The sequence below is a fragment of the Periplaneta americana genome, chromosome 12, assembly GCF_040183065.1.
Source record: "Periplaneta americana isolate PAMFEO1 chromosome 12, P.americana_PAMFEO1_priV1, whole genome shotgun sequence".
In the NCBI taxonomy this organism is placed as follows: domain Eukaryota; kingdom Metazoa; phylum Arthropoda; class Insecta; order Blattodea; family Blattidae; genus Periplaneta; species Periplaneta americana.
In genome coordinates, this window is record NC_091128.1 from 157558682 (window position 1) to 157578713 (window position 20032).

Below are 20032 nucleotides of genomic sequence, written 5' to 3' on the forward strand. Positions count from 1 at the left end.
CATTGCTTGAAAGGAAAGTTTAACCAGCGAATAGTTCCACTTTCAAGCGCTAGAGGTTAGTGTAATCGAGCATACGCTAAGATAATAATTGAGTATAGAGTTGAGACACAGGATCCAAACATCGCCTACCTTATTTCATAATCCAGTAACGCTTTGCTTCAAATAAATTCAAGTTAACAGCTTTTCCTTATTTCTCAGTGACAAACTAGTTGTAATAATAATATTTTATATTTCAGATATCATAAATTATATTATAAAATAATATAATACATTATAAAATTAAGTGTCGAATTCGTTTAATATTTGTATATAATATAACATAGGTATATGGTTTTACTTCTCGTAAGAGTTTTGTATTTCCATTTTCAGGGCTATCAAATCATTACATATTTTAATTCTTGCAGGGGTCAACGTCTCAACTCCCACTATAAAGAAACTCTAGAGTCTAGACATTACAGTTGATGACGGATTTATTATTTTATGGATCCAATTTATTTTATTTGAGTACATAATGTACCTAGATGTATTAATTATATGTGTTATATTTCCGCTGTGTCGACTGCTAGCTGGATACAGTCACTGTATAGCTGGTGTGATGTCAGCGCCAACTCTAGGGAGAAAGCAGAATCTCACGCTTTAGCTGGCTTGAAGGTCATTGAAATCAGGCCGCCTACATCAAAGGTACCGACGCGAAGTGTCCATTCTTTATAATCCCTATTCGCTGGTTTAACCGTGTAGTTGCATCTTAGTGTATTCATGATCATCAATTTACGGGGAAACGGTTGGCGACGACTAAACAAAAAAAAAAAAAAACGACCATGCGATAAATTGATAGCGATAAATCTAAGTGCAAAAATTATCGCAAAGTGTGACTGTGATTGGTTGGAATTCAAAATTTCATTACACTTCACTGGCCGAAAATGGAATGGCGTCACATAAACGGAATAGTCAAATAAGTTTCTAGAAGATGTATTAAAGTTACATTATATTACTGAGAACTTTAATGAACGCATGCCATATTTTGTAACAGAATTAATTACATCTTCCTATACCATATTTTGGAACAGAGGGAGTATTTTATAAAAGATCTTTGATATATGTCTTTGATAGTGTAATATCCGCCTGAGGTATTAACAACACATTGCCTTACAAAGGACCAACGGACGATCTCACGCACCGCTCGGACAAGTGCTCAAAGGCGAATGAATTCAGTTCCCAAGATCCAGACCACCTGCTGGATAATCAGGAAGTAATAGCAGAGATCATTAGGCAAACGAGTGCAATCATTTCCACATAATGACGTCGTTAGCGTGTTTTTCAGCATGTTATCGCATAATAAACAATCTTAGAAAATCCCGCAAGAATAACGTTTAGCCATGCATAGAAATTGACAAAGTACACGGCTCGGCTGTATTCACTAATTTATCAGATTTTTTTTTTACGAAATTCAGATTCGAGTTTTTGTTTTTCACCGTTTTTAAATACAGAGTACATGTCTCAAAGATTTCATCTATGAAGCTATTCAAGACTCAAGTCACTTCGAACATTGGACCATTCTTACAATATCCAATTATGTAGGAGTAAAGTTGATTTATAGTTAATTTTGAGGTTATAGTAAAGTTGTAGTAAACTAGTTTCAAACTTCCCTCTCAGTATCTAAATTGAACGGAGTTACGCAATAATAGACCAACCTACAATTTGAAAAAAAAATTAGATATTTGCACAAATCTGTTTATGGCAGGCTAATTCTGTGGTGTTTGGGTAAAGGGGTATAAGTCATTTTTTTTGTGCAGGTGGAATTTTGTTCCCCAGATGAACACACAAGTTAAATTATACAAGTGGGTGTGTAAAAATCAAAGAATACTAGCAGCTGATGTGTTTTATTTGTGTAGAAAATTATTTGTAGTAAAGGTTCCAAGTTTAATTTTCATTTATCTCCGAACTCATTTTTATGACTTATCTCCCTTTACCCAAACACCACAGAATTTAACTCGGAAAAAATCAAGAACGCGATATCTGAATTTTGATGCTATTTATAAGCAAAAATTCGTTTATTGCATAAAATTCATTTATTTATTTTCCTTTGAAATATTAATTCAACTGCTGGTCTCTTATCAAAAATCGGTTAGCCTTTTTTTTTTTTTGTATTATTTGTGATCTTTTTTTGTAATAGTATGAATGTTATAATACTTCTTGCATAAAATGTTTTATAAAAAAAAAAAAGATTATTTCAATGGCAAATATCTCGAAACAGGTTTTTGGCGCTTGGTCTGTTATTGCGTAACTCCGTCCAATTGATATTTTTTTAAATTTAATTTAATTGAAATAAATAGTTATTTGGACAGAGACGTTTTTTAATTAAAATCCGGTACGTGCGCGCACGCACACACACAGATATACCGGGTGTTTCAGAAATACTTTGACAAACCTTGGGAGCATGTTCCTCACACCAAAACAAGAAAAAAAGTGCATATAAACATATCTCCAAAAATCCTTAGTTTTTTAGTTATTAATGGAAGAACATAATGAAACATCTGTTAGATATTGTCAGCTTGGTAGCAAGTGTTGCAACTTTAATCAATTCAGAAACTCATAACAATGAAAGTTTACGTCCAACGCGTTTCGAGATACAATCCAACAACTTAACTAAGTTTGTAACCGATAATAATATTCACTTTCTTAGATAATCGAATGATGTTATCGATACAAGTATGCTGATACACCCATTGTATCCTAAATGGCTATGTGTTGCCAAGGAATGCATGCGCGCGCGCGCGCGCGCGTGTGTGTGTGTGTGTGTGTGTGTGTGTGTGTGTGTGTGTGTGGAAGCAAGAGGAGAACATTTGGAACATTTGTTATAAGTTTCTGAATCGATTAAAGTTGCAAAACTTGCTACCAAGCTGACAATATCTAACAGATGTTTCATTATGTTCTTTCATTAATAACTAAAAAACTAAAGATTTTCGGACTTATGTTTATATGAACTTTTCTTTCTTGTTTTGGTGTGAGGAACATGCCCCCAAGGTTTGTCAAAGTATTTCTGAAACACCCTGTATAGTCAATTTCATGTTGAAGTTTGCCGATAAGCTATTAATGTTTGACTATAATTATATGTGTACAAAACCGCCTTTGCTTATCATAAAATAAATAAATTTTCATTAACGTTTTCGATACATGTGTATCATCTTCAGATGTGAAATGTTAGATTAATATGATGAAAACCTTGCCTATTAGATGGAACTTAATGTGGTAATTTTCGGGTCATATTAGTGTGATTGCTTGGACTTAACTTAGGTTGATCTGTGATATACATGCTATGTTAGGTTAAATCACTGCGAGTCATATGATATGATCTAAAATATAAAATAAAACTGTTTAAGAATTGTAACCACTATTAGCGTAGTTATTGAAATGTGAACACTTTGTATAAACACTTTAAAAGTTTAAATCACTTTGAACATGTGTTGTCTGTATTTGCCGATTAAACTTTTAAAGTGTTTATATGTATGTATGTATTTATTTACACTGCAAGTGGGCAAGCACCCGGTGGCAGTGGTATATACAATATTAACAATACACAATAAAATGATAACCAATACACAATAAAATTTACAATACACAATACAATTTTACAACACATATACAATTTTACACACAATACAATAATAATACACAATACAATTTAACACAATAATAATAAAACATAAAATGAAATACCTAATTTTACAATACAACCTACATAATTATCTATAGGTCCTACATAAGTTTCAATAGTCTTTCACTTTACTCTCATCTCATTCCCTGTAGTGGCACTATGACGCATTTCACTGACACTTTAGCACACATTTCACTGACACTATAGAACACATTTCATTGACGCTATAAATTATCACTGATCGGAACTGTTCACTGCACTGTAAAACCATAACTTCACTGACTCATCTCGCTTCACTGATACAACAGTTCAAATAAGTCAAATAATTACATCCTTATGCATACTTATAAACAGAACTACATTTAAACTAAACATTTCTAGTCTAAGGCCCTCTTACACGCTAGTTTTAAATAATTTACAATTCAAACCAAGGAAGTAAACTCGTCAGCCTAGATAAATACATGTCACCTTAATTTTAATTTTCACTTTATATACAACTTTTTAAATTATTCTAGAATCTCCTTAAGGAAGGACAGCCCTCAAAGACCGCTGCAGGTAGGTCATTCCAATCATTTATAGTTCTATTTAAAAATGAGAATTTACCTACATCCGTTTTCTGTTTCCTACATTTGATTTTAAAATCATGATCGTTCCTACCATAGTACGTTGGCTTTTCTAACCGAGCCGTTATGTCTACCTATGCTTTCTGACCTAGATGTGCTCTATACAATGATGTTATTCTAGTTTTCCTACGTCTGTTTTCCAAAGTTTCCCATTTAAGTTCTTTTATCGTATCGTTTCCATCTTCTCTTTTACCTTTAACAAATTTAGCTGCCCTATACTGGATTCTTTCTAAGGAATTTATCTGGTATATTCTATAGGAATCCCAACATGTAGTTCCGTATTCCATTAACGGTCGCACTAACGTTAGATATGCTATTTCCCTCGATTTGGGGCTAGCCTTTCTCAAGATTCTCATAATAAAGTGAAGTGCCCTCCATGCTTTACCCGTAACATTATCAACATGCTCTCCCCAAGAAAGTTTGGAGTTTAAATACACTCCTAGGTATTTACAACATTGTTCTTGCGGAATTACAACACCACTGAATTCGTAAAAACCACTGAATTCGTAACACCACAAAGTGTTCACATTTCAATAACTACGCTAATAGTGGTTACAATTCTTAAACAGTTTTATTTTATATTTTAGATCATATCATATGACTCGCAGTGATTTAACCTAACATAGCATGTATATCATAGATCAACCTAAGTTAAGTCCAAGCAATCACACTAATATGACCCGAAAATTACCACATTAAGTTCCATCTAATAGGCAAGGTTTTCATCATATTAATCTAACATTTCACATCTGAAGATGATACACAAGTATCGAAAACGTTAATGAAAATTTATTTATTTTATGATAAGCAAAGGCGGTTTTGTACACATATAATTATAGTCAAACCCTGTATAGTGTTAAGAAAAAAACATTCAATATTTTGAGAAGTGGCAGTTATCATTAAAATAAGAAAAAGTCTAGTAAACATGGGTCCTAAAATTAATATCTTCCAAGATAAATATGATAACATGAGATATGCTCAATGTGATTTTCATTTTAAAAAATCAGTATTCAGGGAAGTGACAAGACAAAAAAAGTCTAATAAACATGAGTCCTAAAATTAATATCTTCCGAGATATGAATACTTGTTCATCAATATCATAGGAGTTGCTCAATGTACGAGTACAAAGACATACAAGGCTGAAAATCTACAAAACTCTCACACGACCAGTCTTGGCTTATGGCAGTGAAGCATGGACACTAAGAAAATGCGACGAAAGACGGCTAACAACTGCCGAAATGAGATTCATGCGAAAAACTGCTGGATACTCTCTTCTCGACCATCATCGGAACGTAGATATTCTGAAGGAATTACAAATTTATTCTATTGCCCATTACCTGCAGCAATACAGGCTTCAGTGGCAGACACATGTCAAGAGGATGGATCGCTCTAGATGGCCCAGGAAGATTTTATCGCATGTCCTAAGAGGTCGAAGAAATTTAGAAAGACCTAGGAAACGCTGGCAAGAGACCGTAACAGATGCACTGGGGTCTAATACTTGAAGGATGATGATGATGATGATTTTGACACTGAAATTCCCATTAAAAAGAAACAGTCGATATTCTAAGGTGGCAGCATTCATGAAAACAAGAAAAAACATCTAATAAGTATGAGTCCTAAAATTATATCTTGTACCAAACAAGGGCCTTGAAATGGTTTTGTAAGAACAGAATAACATCTTCTAACGTAAGCTCTTCGCTTGTCCCTATTGGTAGGGTTGGCAACTTTTTTTGAAGAAAATACAGGGGACTAAGGAATCGACAAAATTTCACATAGAAAATGGACAAATGATCGAGTTCCGTTACTAAAAAAAAACTTAATTCTACACTTTAGCAGCTACACTTAAATTTAGAGTATTTTAAGACAGATTTGAAATAGTTGAAATCGACTGCAGTTTGCAGTTCTGATTTGATTAGGTGCGTCGTGTTCCTGTATCGAACATCTGTCCAATTATTGTTCATGAGATGAAACATCCTCTTTGTTTGAGCATTACTAGCTACTTGCTATGTTTAAAATAAAGCTTGCCAGTTTTTCCAAAATTATAACATTAAAATGATTTGATTTTAAACGAGTGAGCACTAAAACTCATCACCTTCTACAAAGACTGCGCATTTTAGTGGATCTCAAAATTCATCATATAAATCATCATCATTCACGGCAAAATCAAATGTTTCGAATGAAAATTTTTACATTATGCAAAAATAAGGGAGAAAAATGCTCGAAGAGAAGAAAAATACGGGAACCGGTAGCCTGGTAAAAATGAGGGCAAAATACGGGAGATCCCGGGAAATACGGGAAAGTTGGTAACTCTACCTATTGGGTATACTGTAAAATATCAAATATCGGAAATGCAGTAAACAAAAGCGCAACAAAACCTGCAGTCTCTTTTGGTCTCTACCACAAGTGAAACCACACTACGTATGTACGGTAGTGCCAATTGCATTAAGCTATTGTTATGAAAACAGAAACATTACATGAATGTAAATGGACGGAAATACGAACAAATGATAATATTTATTAATTCTCTCACTGTATGATGCATCTTGCCCTCCTTATCTTGAGGTCTTTGTCCAAAAGTCACTAATAATAATTGTGATGCAATATATGCATAGGATAAGGTGAAAATAATTTGTTTTACGATAATTGTATAAATATGATTTCATCTGTTATCTATATGTATACTATAATGTTTCACACAAATTCATGCAGGGCGGAATGATTTAAATCACTTACTTTTTATTATATAAATCACTGATTTAAATCAATTATTTTTTAATGTCTATTATTCATCTTTTAAGTAATCATTTACAGATATATCCTACATTTTAACAATGACATACCCACTGGGTAAACAATTAAAAATCAGTTTGCTTTCTTATAATTCTCTAATGCTTGTAGTCATTGCTGTTCAAATTCAAAGTACTGTTTTTTTTTTTCAGTTTGTTTTAAGTCATTTTTTAGTTAACATCTTGTAGTAACTTACTATGCTAGGCTTTTTAGGTGTATTGATCTCGAGACTCATTGTCAGATCGTTTTATTAAGGTTTCAATACGGTAAGCGTATTTTTTTAAATTTTATTTTATTGGGTTATTTTACGACGGTGTATCAACATGTAGGTTATTTAGCGTCTGATAATGCCGGTGAAATGAGTCCGGGGTCCAGCACCGAAAGTTACCCAGCATTTGCTCGTATTGGGCTGAGGGAAAACCCCGGAAAAAACCTCAACCAGGTAACTTGCCCCGACCGGGATTCGAACCCGGGCCACCTGGTTTCGCGGCCAGACGCGCAGACCGTTAATCCACAGGTGTGGACGGTAAGCGTATTCAAATCGATCTGAATACTCCATGAAAACGTAGTAAATCTCATTGAGTTCACTGGTTTGACTATTTTATGATTCATGAGACCTAACCTAAAAATGTATTCTGGGCACATGAAATGATTAGTATGAACTCCTAAAACAGAATACCACTTTAACAGGTGCACTGTTTATTTATTAAATAATATGACTGTATTGTTTATTATTAATTACGTACAAATTTCAAATAATATTCGGTAGTAACATTCTTTTCATGAATGTTGGCAGCTTCTTCAAAGCGAACCGATGCTGCCAACATAACAATTACAAAATAACCGACAGTTATAGCATTCGTCCAACGAGTTAGAATCGAACTCGCGTTCGTCAGTACTGAAATTGGAAACAAAGTTGGCAAAAGAGAATTCAACCTGATAACTAAAAAAATCGCTATAATCCACTAGCATAGGCTATGTTGCAACACAGGTTTCACCCTTACGGAAAAAAAGAAGACCCGAATTATAGTGTTAAGGTGTTGAATTCCGGATATTTTATTTAATGTAGACACCAACCAAGTGGTGTTGGAAATGATGAAGCTTATCAGCCGAAAGTAGCATGGTTCAATGTGATTCAAGGATTTTTTAAAGTTTGACAGCTATAACAATCATCTTCAAATAAGATAAACAAGATTTATTATAGGATTAACTTACTATTAAATTTCTAATCTTGTTTTTTTTATTGGGTTATTTTACGACGCTGTATCAACATCTAGGTTATTTAGCGTCTGAATGAAATGGTGATAATGCCGGTGAAATGAGTCCAGGGTCCAGCACCGAAAGTTACCCAGCATTTGCTCGTATTGGGTTGAGGGAAAACCCCGGAAAAAACCTCAACCAGCTAACTTGCCCCGACCGGGATTCGAACCCGGGCCACCTGGTTTCGCAGCCAGACGCGTTGACCGTTACTCCACAGGTGTGGACTCTAATCTTGTTCTAGTGAGAATGATTCTGTGAAGCATGTTGAACTATTCTTCATTTTGGTTTTAATCATGTCTAATAGCTCATCAAATTTCGCCACAAAAATTCGTGGATGCTTCCTGTAGGCATTATTTCTTAAACAGCTAGCTCTTTAGAGTGTGACAGCAGCACCGAATGTATATTTTCTGCTAAACTAACTTCTAACTGAACAAAATATTTTCTTGCATTTGTTCAGTACGTCAATTAACTTGCGAGAAGGTTGCTAGCGCACAGGTACTTCTGGTGATTTTGGAAGTGAAAATAGTTGAATTTATAAGGAAATTTTTATGCAGATGGAGCTGGAAATATATATAGCGATATTATATTTGTAAGAAGAAAAATTATTACGTTTAAAATTAGAGGTTCGTAGTAATGGTGTGGTGGTTTCTACTGGGGGAGGGGGGGGGGAAGAAAAAAAGGAAACGTAAGAATATAACATACGATAGTTATATGAAATACGCATAATTTGTAACCTATCAATAGAATAAGCACTTAAAATAGTAAAACAGAACAATAACGAAATAAACACACAATTTTCGTAATGTGACTTCGTTCTTTATATCCGCCATAACAGTCACTTAGCTACCAATCAAAAACCAGTACTGACATCACTAAAAAAATCACCAGCCTTTCCCAGCATTTTTAACTCCTCAAAATCGCTCTCATCCGAATCTTATGGTAGATCTAATCTTTAGGTAAATCTTTACAATAGCGTTAGGCATATCAAAGTACGGCGGACAGTAAGAAAGGGCCCATTCTTAGACAATCTTGAGTATACACAAGGCATACCAAAAGCCTAAACTAATCTAACCTAACCTGTCATTGATTCGTATATTATACAGGTATATCAAAAGCCTAACCTAACCTGCCACGCACTCGTATATGCAAGATATACGAAAAGACTAACCTAACATAACTTAAACCTATCACACATTCGTATATGCAAGCCTAAACCAAAGGTAACCTAACGTAAGGTAACAAAACATAACCTAAAAAATTTCAGTGCATACTAGACCAAACAACTAGTGTGAACCTTTCGTAATGTAGCGCTAAGTTAAGTTGGCAAGACTGAAGAAACAGCTGATGGTTTATAACTGGAGTACGAAGAGAAGTATCTATTCGCTAGTTTAGCCAGGCTTGTTACTAAAATACCCATACACAACCTCAACAGATGCCATGTTTATTTTTACTTAAACACAATGTAACATGAAAATGTGGCTTTAAGGAACACACTGGAATTAGATCAAAATATGCCATTAATTCTTGGTAACCATAATGTCATGTTAAATGTTATTTGGAACTAACGCTAACTGGTATGATATTCTATTGACTAAAATTTCATGCTTCATACTTCGTCTTAACAATTACAATTTATTTATTACCCAAAACATGAAATATTTGGATAAATTTCAGAACACGGATTTCTTCCTTTCCCTCTTATTTCAAGATTCCAACCTTGTGTACACAAAATAAATTATTGGCACTGAAAAGTGCCTTTCCGAAAGCATGATGATGCGCATTCGACAAACGCAAACAAATCAGATCTTTTTAGTATTTTTAAGATGTCAGTGAGGAATCCGTATACTGAAATCTTCCCAAATGTTCTATGTTCCAACCTAATTTATCATAAGTAGACTACTATCGGGTGTCATTTTACAAACATAACCTAAGTTCTAACATAAGTTATACTTATCACCAGGGAAAGGATTTATATGTAAATACATATTTACTTATAAAGCTAATATAATTTATATTTTGCATTATCTTTATGTTTCACAATGTGTAGGGTTGAAAAATCCTACTTTTATTTTCCATATTTTTCCATATTTTAGAGTTTAGTACATATTTTCGTTAATTTCCATATATTTTCCATATTTCATATAAAACAGTCCATATTATATTAGGTTTAACAATAAAACAAAACAAAATTCCATTAACTTTTAAAAATACATTTCAACAATAGAGATTTAAACACATGTTCAGTAATCCCTTTAACATCAGAGTTATTTGAAAATTAGCAGTCCTATCAACAATGGGAAAGTAAGTTACAAAACTGTATTAATTTAATTTAAAATTTTTAACAGACTTCAGTTGTGCAGCTCAACAGTTAAATGCCAGTCAGAGTACACATAGGTTCAGTTTTGTAAATCATACTATAAAGACGGTAAATATGCCAAAAGTACGTCATTCAGTCAATTTAAAATCAAAACTAACAAGTTACATTTCAGAATTTAAAGAAGATGGTTTATCAACTGACAATAAAATATTATTTTGTAATTTGTGTCAGTGTGCAGTATCATCTACACAAAAGTTCCTGGTGCAACAACACATTACAACTAGTAAACATCAGGCCAACAAACAACTAAATTCCAAGCAGAGACAATTGTTTTTAACACAACCAACAACATCGAATGTAAGATCTGAGTTTAACATCGACTTGTGCCGTTCTCTCATCTCTGCTGATATTCCTCTCTACAAACTAAAGAATAAGGTCTTCAGGGAATTCCTTGAAAAATATACTCAACATACAATCCTGGATGAGTCAACACTTAGGAAGACGTATGCTCCATCCATCTACGATGAGACAATACAGAAGATAAGAGATGAAATTAAAGATAGTTCAATTTGGGTTTCCATTGATGAGACTCCCGACAAAGAAGGTAGACTTGTTGGTAATGTAGTTATCGGTTTGTTAAGTGAACAATATTCTGAACGAATTCTTTTACATTGTGATGTTCTAGAAAAGTGCAATAACAAAACTATAGTTAAACTGTTCAACGAAGCTATGGGTATCCTGTGGCCAAAGGGTATTATGTACGATAATGTGTTATTCTTTATTAGCGATGCTGCCCCTTATATGGTCAAAGCTGGACAAGCATTATCTGTTGTATATCCTAAATTGACTCATTTTACTTGTGTGGCGCATGCATTTCATCGTGTGGCAGAAGTGGTCAGAGACAATTTCCCTAAAGTAGATTTGTTGATTTCATCAGTGAAAAAAGTATTTCTCAAAGCTCCCAGTAGAGTTAACGTGTTGAAAGAAATGTACCCTGAAATTCCATTGCCACCAAAGCCAATTTTAACTAGATGGGGTACATGGCTAGAAGCAGTTGAATATTATGCCGAACATATAGACTCTATTAACAATGTTCTCCTTGCATTGGACTCTGAAGATGCAGTCTCAATTGATACTGCGAAAACAGTTACCTGTGACATAAGTGTGAAGAATGACTTAGCTCACATTCAGCATACATTTTCATGCATCATAAAAACGCTCAAAAGTCTCCAAAATAGGCACCTTTCACTATCTGAAAGTTTTGAAATTATAAATAGTACTGTGGAACAACTGAATCGTGGTAGAGGTAAAGTTGCAGATGCAGTAAGAGCTAAGGTGGACACTGTACTTTCAAAAAACCCTGGATATGAAGAACTACAAAAGGTTGTTGCTGTGATGAGTGGTGAATCAACAGTGAAGATTAACTTGGACTTATCCCCAGCAGACATTGTGAAATTGAATTATGTACCAGTTACTTCTTGTGACGTCGAACGCTCTTTTAGTCAGTATAAATCTATCCTCAGAGACAATAGAAGAAGATTCACTTTTCAGCACTTGAAAGAAATGTTTGTAACCTATTGTTATGGTAACAGACAATAAAAATTGTGTTTTGTTGAAACTACATTGGAAGATAAGGTACGTCCATTATATTTTTTGTTTAGTTTGATTAAAATGTACCAATATTTAACGTACATAGTCATTTTTTTATAATTTTAAGTCCATATTTAATTCCATATTTTGGTAAAAATCCATATTTAATTCCATATTTTGGTAAAAATAACTACATATATATTTACATATTTCATATATTTTTAGTCCATATAAATCCGTTCCCTGCTTATCACTGTATGAGCGCTTTTAAAACTCGTTGAAGATTTTAGGTTATGAACAGACTCAGATGTCTTACAATAAATTTTATTATCTAGGATAGGCCTACAATGTTTTATCGTACTTACTAATTTTTTAACGATTCCGTTAAACTTTTATAACACATAATAGCAGACCTAGACAAGTGTTACAACCCAGTGTGAGCGCGAACTGAACTGTCATGCTCAATCCCTGAAGATCATTAAAACCAGTAATTAACATTAATCTACGGCTCGAATTTTTCTAGTTAATCTATGACACTATTATTGTTTATTTCGAATCTTTCGAAATATTAACTTCTTTCAATCACAACAAAATAATAATAGTGAATCTTCTATCAATTCAGTCATATACGGTATTCTAGATAACTGCCAAATCTTTTCTAACCTCTAACAAGGTTTAAACTGGCATCTGGCGTGTATTTATTTAGAAATAACCTATTACCTTCATTCCAATTTTCACATCTAGTAAGAACATAAAATTCATTATTAAAATTTAAATGTGCAATACGCATAAAAATTGGTCACATAGTTTATAGATAGGGATAAGTATGTAATATAAAATTTGGAATCAAGAGCAAAGTTATCGAACCTATACGAATTAAGATCGATGAATTCATTCTGCAATTTAATCACAATACTTAAAATTACGACAAATGCACTCTTCTTGAGAAGAACAGTTAACATTAGTAAATTACATTAACCTAAAACATTATATATACAATGTCAAGCACTGGTATGAAGTTAAATGTCCATCAATCAAGACTTAATATTCCTCTCATTTTATTCAACACGATCACAAAACCACTTGATAAAGACAACGAAATTTATTATACTGTATTAGTATATTCCGTGCCCGTATACATTAACAAAACAAAATATCCGGTAACATATGGGTTTGATACGCCAACAACAAACACATTTTATGTAACCTATACTTAAATTCTTGTGCCAATTACTATGTAGTGCGACGTTCGTTACGATTCCCAAACGGACATACCAAAGCTTTCCTAAATACAATTATTAGAATATAGTGGTCTATTAAATTATTACGCACTTGTGTAGACTCCGCCATCTTTATTGACTTGCATTTCGCTTGCTACTTACCGGTGGCACGTTGCTTGCCGTTGGCATTTGGTTTGGTCCTCTTCTCAGCTTGTGAATATTTCAACAACATGTTTAGGTACCACACCAGCTTCACATAAGTTAAAAACAACACAATATAAGGATTTTAAGACACTATTGGTTGAAAAGTCCCGACCAAATCTAACAACAACCATCCAACATCGGCCATTACCCTTCCCTGACTACAGCTGACTACCAACTGCGCTTCCGATTGGTCCAAATCTTACTGACGTCAATCAGAGCGACATAAAATTCTCCCCCACGATCAACTGACCATAAACATTTCACCATTTTTAATTCGGCTACTGTCATGATGAAATGAGACCTCAATTGAAATACATCCCTCTCCACTCTACTGATCACAATTACCTTCCAAATATGCCGCCCATCATACAGCCTTAATAATAGTCGTTCATAACTTCATGGAGAGACTGTACCTTTTTCAAGGTCATATGCTGTTAACTTTTTTTTTTTTCTCGACCTGAAGAATAAAATTGTACCTGGTATTTGAGCGTAGCTTATGGCGAACTTCCTGTAACTTGGGATTTATGCAGGGTTTTATGAGGATTATAGGTGCGCAATTAATAAAACCATAAAATATATGTATGAACTACCTTTATTTTTGTTAATGAAAACTACATGTTCTAATGCTCAGGCTTGTTCACTTCTATACTAAGCACAATTCACCAAAATAGAACAACTGGAACCAAATGTTAAAACAGGCAAAATTACAAAACAGTATGCAAAAATAGACATTTGAAGAAATTACACAAAAAACAGACTCCGCAAGAATGACCTCCCTCTCGGTCCCAGGGGATAGGAATTCCCAAGGCAACTAGGAAATGGGTAACATTATGATGTGTGAAGATTAGTGAGGAAATAGGGTCTAAGTGATAAGGATGGAATGGTTAGAAAGATGTGAACACAATCAGTCTATGTCTTCAAGTTATTACTAAATGCTCGATTTGGAATTTTTAGACCTAATTCTTCGAGTAGCTTACAACTATAGGAAAGGTGGAGGCCTTTCCGCAATCATAATGGCACTTAAAACAGCTGTCTCTGTGCATCTATAAAATCTTTGGCAGGTGTATCAGAAAGTCAGCGTAACCATTCCACGATTTGCAAAAAACAATACAGGTTGAATATAAACTACAAATGTAACTTCAAACATAAGCACGGGCGTGGTAACACGTTGCTAGGATAAAAACACGCCAGCCAACTACAAATTCCAGCTAATCATTAATAGATGTTTTGCATAAACCCATCACAGAAGCTAGCTTGTGCTGTTAAATGTACATTACAACTTTTTCTCAATTTAGTACTTTAAGAATACAAACTCACTTTGCCTCAAGCAGAACAGTACTGACCTCATATCGACATGAAGTACAAAGTATTATATCGTATTCATGTAAACACTCAAGTCAGCAACATTGGCAGCTCACCGCAAATTACAATATCAAGACCGTACCAAAAGCCAGACATATCAACATTTAGCTACCAAATCACAAAACAAAGCATAAAATGACAATGCACCGTCATCAAACTGCTTCATCATCTGATGCTTCGTAATGGCCCCTTTTATACACAACATACTAGGTGAAAAAAAGGCAGTGAATTTTTTAAACCGCACAACCAGCAATTTTTTTACTCCCGCCGTCCTCTCCGTGCGTGGTGCTGCCACTTGGGACTCCGAACAAGAAAAGCATGGGGGTATAATAAGTCATCGTTATTCTTCATCTTTATGAAACATGAAGCCAACTGTATACACTGCCTACTTTGAGATCCTCGACAATCACACAAGAAAATGGAGGCAAGTTTGAAAACATTGAGAGAACGACAAGATACTAACAATGGAACTTTCTTTAAATTGAGAGGGTGTGTTCTTCAAATTTTCCCTGGTCGGTTCTTTATTCTTTATTTCATAAAAAGCGGCTCAATGAATGATGAAAGCTTCGTTCCTTGCTCGGATGGGAAGAGGGCGCAGGGCAGCGGTGACTCGTTCGTTGCACGTCCAACTAGCCAGAAGAAGCGGTCTGCTGCTCCTCGTTCTGGTTGGCAAGGCGCTCCTTGTTCTGCCGCACCATCTCAGCACGGCGCTCCTGCAACCACACAATCCTCCTCAGTACCACGAACTAGACGGTTCATCAATACAGATTGCAAGCAGAGTGAAATAGGGTGTGTGATCAAAAACTTCCCCGCTCGATTGCAATGTGGGTCTGCTGCCCCCCCCCCCCCATGTTTAGTATGTGGGTAGTACATGTATGATGCCTTCTGCTAAGCTTGTGTACTAAGATTTCAACCAACAGCAAGTGCACATCGAAACTTGTTTCAAATTTCAGAGTCTACTATCCTAGCTTGGACTTTTTGTGGTTTCCCAGAATGGTACTTTACAAAAGCCTCACTTACTTCCTTCAATATTACACAACTTTATGTTATCCACCGATCTTATGTGTCTATAAGGCTAGCAGTCATAAGATTCATGAATGAAATGTTCATGTGCCAGAATGTCGAGGAAAAAAATGTCCATGACATATTGCCCTGAGTTATAATGTCCACGTTTCTGCAAGAAATGTTTTGTTCTCGACATAATTGCTGTATACCACTTAGTGTTAATGGTTGCTAGGTAAATGATGCACCAAGCAAAATTTAATACTGAAATGAATTAAAATCCTCACACACAGTTGTTAGCTTCACAGAAGGCAAAATTGACAGTGAAATGGAACGAAATCCTCAATTAACAAATTCCTAACAGAGACTGCATGTTTTGGTGAATAAAATGGGTGATTTCAGCATTAAACCTGCCCTTATTTCAGTGGTATTTCGTGAAATTAAGTTGCCAATTAATTGTATTATGTTATGTGTAAGAGAACATTGTTATTTTTTTATTTCTTCTTACACTCATCATGTATTAGCATCACCAAAATATAAACTAAAGATTTGTGTGGCAATTAGTATTTTCGAGAATGCAGAAGTCTCTCTCACTGACCATATGGGATGCATGAAACCATTCTTATTGCGCACAATTCACTAGTCTCCCCCAAAACCTTTTCACATCAAAATAAGATACGATATTTATTCATCCATAATATTTCTGAAAGACTGACCTGTTACAATACTGTATTACCCCAGATCTGCCTTACTTTACAATTTTATTCACCTGCGCCAAGTCTTACATTACCCTAAAAACTAATCCAATATACCTTTTTCTTTGTCCACCAAGTTAGCTCAGTGGTAGTGCGTCTGTCTCCAGAGTAACAGGCCTAGGTTCAATTCCCGGCGGAGTCAAAAACTTTCATGTAAAATTTCTACCTCTGGACTAGGAGAGATGGCGGTGCAAAACTTGCAATTACTAAATTGCGCACCAATATGCCTGGGTTAAATCCCAAATCTCTCCGCAGTGCCTATGACACTGTTGATAGTGACTTGTCTGTCGGATGGGGACGTTAAGCCTGGTGCTACTCGACTGGAGTAGGCTACATGCTGGCACTGGGTTTCTCCTTCTCCCTTCCCCATCATCATCATCCTCACCCATTCCCTACACTACACTTACACGAACACTTACACATACACTCATCCTAGTACAAGACATACTTCTTCATAGATACACATCATGCATAATGTGGCCTGCCAGAGTGGTGTGCAACTTGAAAATGGGTCACAGTCCTGTCATCTATCCGTAGTATGCAGAACCCGAATCACGCAAGTGAAGTGGGTAGGTATTAGATACACATACTTTTTTTTTTTCAAAACACGTTCTATTAACTACTAGCTAAACACAAATCCTGTCCTAAAACATAGCAATGTATCACACCCCATAATTCTCTAAGCAGGGGGCAATTAAAAAAAAACAGGCACACTCTACTAACAAGATCAATTTAATATACCATTCCTTCTACCTTTCTCTTCCCATTTCAACTTCACAGTCATTGAAAATTCGCCCAATTTTTTAACTCTCTTATATTAGTTGTACTACATATTTTCTTATATGCTATATATCTATATTAATACTCGATTTTTTTTTATCTAACCACTTTTTCCTTGACATTCTAATAATACTATATGGAACGCATCTTCTCTCATGCCACAAGGCGGGCATATACCCTTCTCTACAGTACCCCTCCTGTTTTTCAATTTCCATATTCCTAGCCTCCACCAAGCTAAGCCCATTATCATTTCCCTATTATTTATTCTTCCATATTCTTCTTGTTCCCATGACGTTTTTATGTCCTTAAAATTAACATCAAAATATAGCCTCTGGTGCACAGCTTACTGCAGCAAAGGTTATATGTCGACTACAGAAATGGATCATTTTTTGATAGCTATACAGATAGTAAAAGTGAGTGTACACAATAGCCATAGAGAGAATTCAGCACTATTGGGCATTAACAAGTGACTAATAAATTGGCTGAAACAAAAGTCATAAACATGTTTTTTAACAATATTGAATAAAATTTTGATGCATATTTAGTAGTTTTTGCGATAGAAGTAGTGTATTTCGCGGTTATTGGTGTATTTTACACAATGATCCAAATTTATCGTTATTTTGAGAGTTTGTTTTGCTTAAAATATGGCATTTTAGATATCTAAAAGGATATATTGTATGTAGCAAAGAATGCAACTGTGGAAAATTTCGCGCATATTGTTATTGCCAAGAAATTGTCCCTAGGGATCGACCCCAAGTTGCAGCACTGTCAAAAGAACTATAGCACACATTTTACATAACATTTAATTAAAAAACATTATAAATATTTTGAAATGGAATTCTGTCTTCGACATGAACATTTCACACCACGGCCATTTTGCCATATGGACATTTAAGATGGAAACGTCCATGACATATCTAAATCAGCCAAGCCTGCTGCTCTCTGTCGTGAGTTGCAACAACTGTTAGGTGGTGACTTCCCACAGAAATTCTATGCAACTCTATTGAGGATAAGAGCCTTCTGGACATCCTCCAACCAAGCAACAGACAGAACTCTTAACTTGTGTTGAAGAGATCGGTGAAAATAGAAGTATTACTTGCTAAAACATCTGAGGAAATTTATACAGCAAAAACACTCCAAGAATTGGAAATCTCGAGGCTGATTGGTAATACTTCGGTTTCAAAATGCCTTTACAAATGTAAATTAGCCGAAGGTGGCTTTTTTTCGTCTTTCCAAATTAAAAATAAATACACTAAAGGGAAAGAGATTATATGATATTCTTTACCATTGAAAAAATGAAATACATTCACTGGGTGAAAAAAATAAAGACTTTCAGAACTACTTCCAGCGAAGATTCTGCTGCTGGAAACAGTTCAACACCTCCCATGAAGATGTCTTTCACGGTGATAACAAGAACTAATTTCTGACATGGGGAGAGGAGAAGGGATCAATTCGGGAAGTTTTTCATCAATCCTCGTACAAAGAATTTACAGCAATTAAACAGGAACCAGACTATTAAAACTGTGCTAAGAGTTCTAATAAGATCCAAGTCTAACATGTAAACATGCAGAGAAACATACACATGCATGTCCTGAATCAAAGAGAAGAAGACGTACGTGTTTCCTGATGTTCTCTAGCCTCTTTTCCATCTCCTTGACGCGGTTCTGACTTGCGATCTCCAGCCGTTCCTGAAGACCCTTCCCAACCTTCTCCTCAATCTCCTTTGCATGATTTTCGATCGTCTGCCGAACCTCCGCTAGCTTTTCGTTGTTCTGTTACATAATGTCATACCACATGCAACACATTCAACTACAGTGCAGAATCAAACAATAACCCTTTACAGAAATATCCCTAAACCAACTCTCGCACATCTCTGCATTCTCAGTAGAATGTAACGGCTCTACAGCTCGTACGAAATTAAATCTGTGTTAGTGGTAATCTCGCTTAAATCCAAAAACTCTACCAGCAAATAAACATATTAATTAGTAACTGCATTGTTTTGGTTTCAAATCACATTCTTTCACCAAAGACCATCACTTTGAATTTGTATTTGTTTTCATATCAACCTATTTTAATACATTATACAGAGTTATTCCAAAAAAGAGCCCTTTCGTAAAAATATAAATTTGAAGATATGGGGGTGGGGGGGGGCGATGACTGTAATTCTAATATAAAAAAGTATTTTACCATATTGTGCAGAACATTTTAAACCATGTCGTTGATGAATCATTTGAATAGGAGAAAAACAAAGCTCTATACTCAGAAAAAAAAAAAAAAAAAAAAAAAAAAAAAAAAACATGGTATATCATTCGGGGGAAGAGAAACCTAGTTCTAATATCAAAATACTAAAAAGAACCTTTGGTTGTCAGTGATTCTTCTCAGATACGAAGAGGTTTAGATAAGATGGGTGACCTGTATTATGATCAGGTGGCCCTTGTTTTTTTAATGGGAGAATACTTTTACTTATGAGAACCTAG

General features: G+C 34.9%; 2 protein-coding genes across 7 annotated transcripts in view; both read right to left on the reverse strand.

The window, feature by feature from the left end:
• Positions 1-13838, reverse strand: part of NFAT (NFAT nuclear factor) — a 223267-nt gene extending 209429 nt beyond the window's left edge. For 2 of the 3 annotated variants that reach the window (XM_069842352.1, XM_069842350.1), the window contains exon 1: positions 13615-13833. In XM_069842352.1, the coding sequence (XP_069698453.1) occupies positions 13615-13684 (70 nt within the window). In that variant the 5' untranslated portion in view covers positions 13685-13833. Of the gene's footprint in view, positions 1-13614 lie in introns of all 3 variants that reach the window. The other variant, XM_069842351.1, reaches the window with a different exon arrangement.
• Positions 13839-14230: 392 nt separating this feature from the next.
• Positions 14231-20032, reverse strand: part of stai (stathmin) — a 132628-nt gene continuing 126826 nt past the window's right edge. For 3 of the 4 annotated variants that reach the window (XM_069842354.1, XM_069842355.1, XM_069842353.1), the window contains exons 7-8: positions 19172-19327; positions 14231-15731 (exon numbers count right to left, since the gene is read on the reverse strand). In XM_069842354.1, coding sequence (XP_069698455.1) covers positions 15648-15731; positions 19172-19327 — 240 coding nt within the window. In that variant the 3' untranslated portion in view covers positions 14231-15647. The remainder of the gene's footprint in view (positions 15732-19171; positions 19328-20032) is intronic. The other variant, XM_069842356.1, reaches the window with a different exon arrangement.